Raw genomic sequence first — 1,443 nt, forward strand, 5'->3', positions numbered from 1 at the left:
ACAGAAGCTCCTGAACTGCTTAGCTGAGTTAGCTCCTCGTAATTTTCTCCCCATTCCTTCTTCCGCCAAAAAGCAGCCCGCTTAATTTTATGGCCTCTCCTTCGTCCGTCACGTGTCTTCATTGGCACTATAAAATTACCAGCCGCGCCCTTCAGCCAGTCAGCGCAGGTATTCGCAACGAGCCCCGATGCCGGCCACGGAATTGATCAATGTAACCGCCGGCATCCGCATCGATGAAAAAACCAAGAATTACCTCCCTCGTGGCGGCGCCTCCTTCGCCGCGCATTTGAAAACAGTTCTCGACAAACTCAGATCCTCCGGCGTTGTCATCGCAACAGGCCTCTCCGGCGACGAGCTCGCCGCCATCGAATCATCCCTCGCTTTCCACTTCCCGCCGGACCTCCGTTCTTTTCTCCACCTGGGCCTCCCCGTCGGCCCCGGATTTCCAAACTGGCGCTACGCCTCGCCGCAGCATCTCCAAATCCTCGCCTCCCTCCCTTCCTCCGACCTCCTCTACGAGATCTCTAATGCCCGATTCTGGCCGCTTGCGTGGGGCCTCCGTCCAGATTCCCATGCCGAGTCCATCGCCCGGGCTCGATCCCTCCTTGCCGGCGCGCCTAAGCTCGTACCCGTTTACCGCCACTTCTACATTCCCGCAACCCCCAATGAAGCCGGAAATCCCATTTTCTATGTTCGCGGGAAAGAAGTGCGTTGCTGCGGATTCCACCTATCCGATTTCTTCTGCATCAAGGAGCTGTTCTTCCAGCCGCCGCCGCCTCCGGCGCGGTCCGCAACCGAGGCGAGGAGGATTGAAGTCTGGACGGATTTGGCCTCTGGAGGTGTGATTACAGGCGAGATCTCCGGCGGCGGAGGTGATGGGATGGAGAAACTGATGAAAGGTTTGGGGTGGAGGCTGCGGGAGGGTGGTTGGGGGGAGAAGGAAGTGAGGGAGATGCTGATGATGGGTGAATCGGACGGTGCTGAGGAGGGGAAGAGGGGCAAACGGACGGTGGTGACGGATAGATTGGACTTGATGTGGCACGTGCGGCTTTTGGCACTCACGCTGCTACGGAGTGGTTGGAGCGCCGAGGACGTGGTCTACTCAATGGGTGGAAATAGGCCGGGGACGTGGCAAGTGGACCCCAGAGTCTACGAGAGCGAAATTATGTTTGATTTATAATTAAAGGTCTTATTAGCAACCACTAATCATTAATTAGTAAGCAACATCAATTATTTAATTAAAAATTAAAATACTGAGATGGGATTTGTTTATTAAGAAATAGAGAAAATCGGAAGTAATTTATCATGAAAGTTGAATAAGCCGCGGTTGTTTTACTTATTTTTGGTTGTTTGTTTGATCATTAGATGGAGTAAATGGTGAGAAATGATATTTCAATTAAGTCTGCTTGGTCAAAACTTTAATAAAAGTTTGTTAATATTTTT

At 52.0% G+C, this 1,443-nt stretch overlaps 1 protein-coding gene across 1 annotated transcript; it reads left to right on the top strand.

Moving 5' to 3' along the window:
* The first annotated feature begins 187 nt into the window (after nt 1-187).
* Nucleotides 188-1,180, top strand: LOC110035111. The gene has a single exon (XM_020739351.1). The coding sequence runs from the start codon at nt 188-190 to the stop codon at nt 1,178-1,180; it is 993 nt and encodes a 330-aa protein (XP_020595010.1).
* The last annotated feature ends 263 nt before the right edge of the window (nt 1,181-1,443 follow it).

This window comes from Phalaenopsis equestris, unplaced genomic scaffold, assembly GCF_001263595.1.
Source record: "Phalaenopsis equestris unplaced genomic scaffold, ASM126359v1 Scaffold196153, whole genome shotgun sequence".
In the NCBI taxonomy this organism is placed as follows: domain Eukaryota; kingdom Viridiplantae; phylum Streptophyta; class Magnoliopsida; order Asparagales; family Orchidaceae; genus Phalaenopsis; species Phalaenopsis equestris.